Source organism: Mirounga leonina, unplaced genomic scaffold, assembly GCF_011800145.1.
Source record: "Mirounga leonina isolate KUSES-001 unplaced genomic scaffold, KU_Mleo_1.0 Mir_114, whole genome shotgun sequence".
Taxonomy (NCBI): Eukaryota; Metazoa; Chordata; class Mammalia; order Carnivora; family Phocidae; genus Mirounga; species Mirounga leonina.
In genome coordinates, this window is record NW_023270265.1 from 28012826 (window position 1) to 28014691 (window position 1866).

The window sequence follows — 1866 nt, forward strand, 5'->3', positions numbered from 1 at the left end:
CAAAAGAGCTTAGGCCCTCAGACTCTCTCGGCGGATGGTGAGCTGCCGGGCCTAAGAAGCCTATGGTCCTGCACACTGGAGAAGAGCTGCTGAAGCAGGGAGCTCGGCCCCACCCGTGAGGAGGCACACTGGCTCTTCCCGAGCAGGGGAGTAAGGCTCACGTTACAGAGATGAGGAACACCCCCACCCACCCCAAACAGAAAAGCGATCTCGCAGCATACACTTGACTTCACTCATTTATTTACTTTTTACTACAACCTGCGGATAGGTGGGCCCTGGGCTTGGGGAGGAACTTGGGCAATTCGGGAAGCTCTGTTAGACGAAGGAGAGGAAAAAGGGAAAGTAGGGGCTTGGTGCAGGGCAGTCTTCTAAGATCGGGAAGAGGAGGGAGAGACGAAACAAAGGGTCCACGCCCTTCTTCCCGCCGCACACCCAGGTTTCCCAAGGCCGAGTGGGAGGGAAGAGAAACAGGACATCCACCCGGAGATGTTCTTGATCTCTTCTCGCCCTTCCCCCGCTATCCAGCAATAACGCGAGAGAAATCAGAGAAGTGCAGCAGGTGGGCGGCGTGCAGGCTTGGTTTAAAAAAAAAAAAAAAAAAAAAGCGAGGTGACAGGTGCACCCAGCGCCGGCGCACCGCGGAGGTCTCCCTCGTGGCGGGCTGAAGGCGGCGAGCGCAGGGGAGGAGAGCCGCGCGCGTGCTCACCGGGCCGGCCGCCGGGCCCTGCGGCGTCCTCAGCTCGGGCCTTTCCTCTTCCTCCGGCGGCCACGCTCCGCCGCTTCCGTGGCCGGGCTGCTGTCGCCGCTGTCGCTGCTGGCAGGCGGCCGCAGCACACGCCTCTGCACACGGTACTCGGGTTCCGGGACGTGCGGCGCGCCCTGAAGCAGGAACTGGCCGCCGCGGTAGGTGACGCGCACGTCGGTGCGCGGGTACGTGCCGTACACACGCCGCAGCTCCCGGCGCACCACGTCCGGCAGCTCGAGGCGCGGGCCGTGCGCGCGGTGCACGTGGCCCCAGCGCAGCTCGGTCTGCAGGGTGCCGCCCTCGGGCCACGGCGCCCCGCGGTGAGCAGCCGCCGTCCCTTCTGCCGCGGGCCCTTGTAGCGATGGCCCCAGGTAGCCGGGCGCCGGGAAAGGCGGGTACAGGGCCGCGGCGTAGGCCTGCGGGAAGGCCCACGAGGGCAGCGCTGCCGCCAGGGGCGCGCCTGAGCCATGGAAGCAGTGGTATTCCCGCGGAGCCGGCCACTCGCCCGCGGTGAGGCTGGGGGGCCGACTGCAGAAGCTGTGGGCGTGGATGGGGAGCAGCAGCAGAGAGCCGGGCAGGTAGGTGTAGGTTAGGGGCTGCAGCGGAGGCCAGGCGCCCTCCCCGGATGCCAGGCAGCTGTACGAATACATGGTCTGAAGCTCAGGCGGCGGGCATTTTTACTGGGGCCTGGTCCAAACCTGCGGTGGGGGTGTGTGTGGATACCCTTTGTTCTGTCTCCACCACCCATCCCTGGGGCTTGGTAACCCAGGGCTCTGGCTCACAGCAGGAGCCCACGTGCAGTACCTGATGGTTTGGGGGAACTCTTCCTAAGGCATTCAGCTTCCATCTCACCTCTTGTCCCAGGGCTGAGTCGAGCCTCAGACTCTCAGTAAGCAGTAAGGACCCAAGACCTTTTCAAGCCTTCGCTCGTGAAGTGTTCTTCCCAGGTGGCTCCGCACTCGTCTCCTTCAACCCAGGGGGAGTTGGTCCCCAGCATTTGGGGGAGCCAGAGAAGTCCAGAGCAGGCTCCTCTCCACCACTTTTTAGTGGCTCTGCTCCCCTCCATGCCCTGCCTCAGCCACACCTCTTGGTTTCCAGGCAAAGGGAAACACATTTTGCTG

General features: G+C 64.0%; 1 protein-coding gene across 1 annotated transcript; it reads right to left on the bottom strand.

Annotated features, from left to right (window-relative positions):
* Window positions 1-218: 218 nt before the first annotated feature.
* On the bottom strand, window positions 219-1468 carry CUNH10orf95 (chromosome unknown C10orf95 homolog). The gene is made up of 2 exons (XM_035028041.1): window positions 707-1468; window positions 219-576 (listed from the first exon to the last, which is right to left on the bottom strand). Exon 1 carries the CDS (start codon window positions 1393-1395, stop codon window positions 736-738), a length of 660 nt encoding a protein of 219 aa, XP_034883932.1. The 5' UTR covers window positions 1396-1468; the 3' UTR covers window positions 219-576; window positions 707-735.
* Between the last annotated feature and the right edge of the window lie 398 nt (window positions 1469-1866).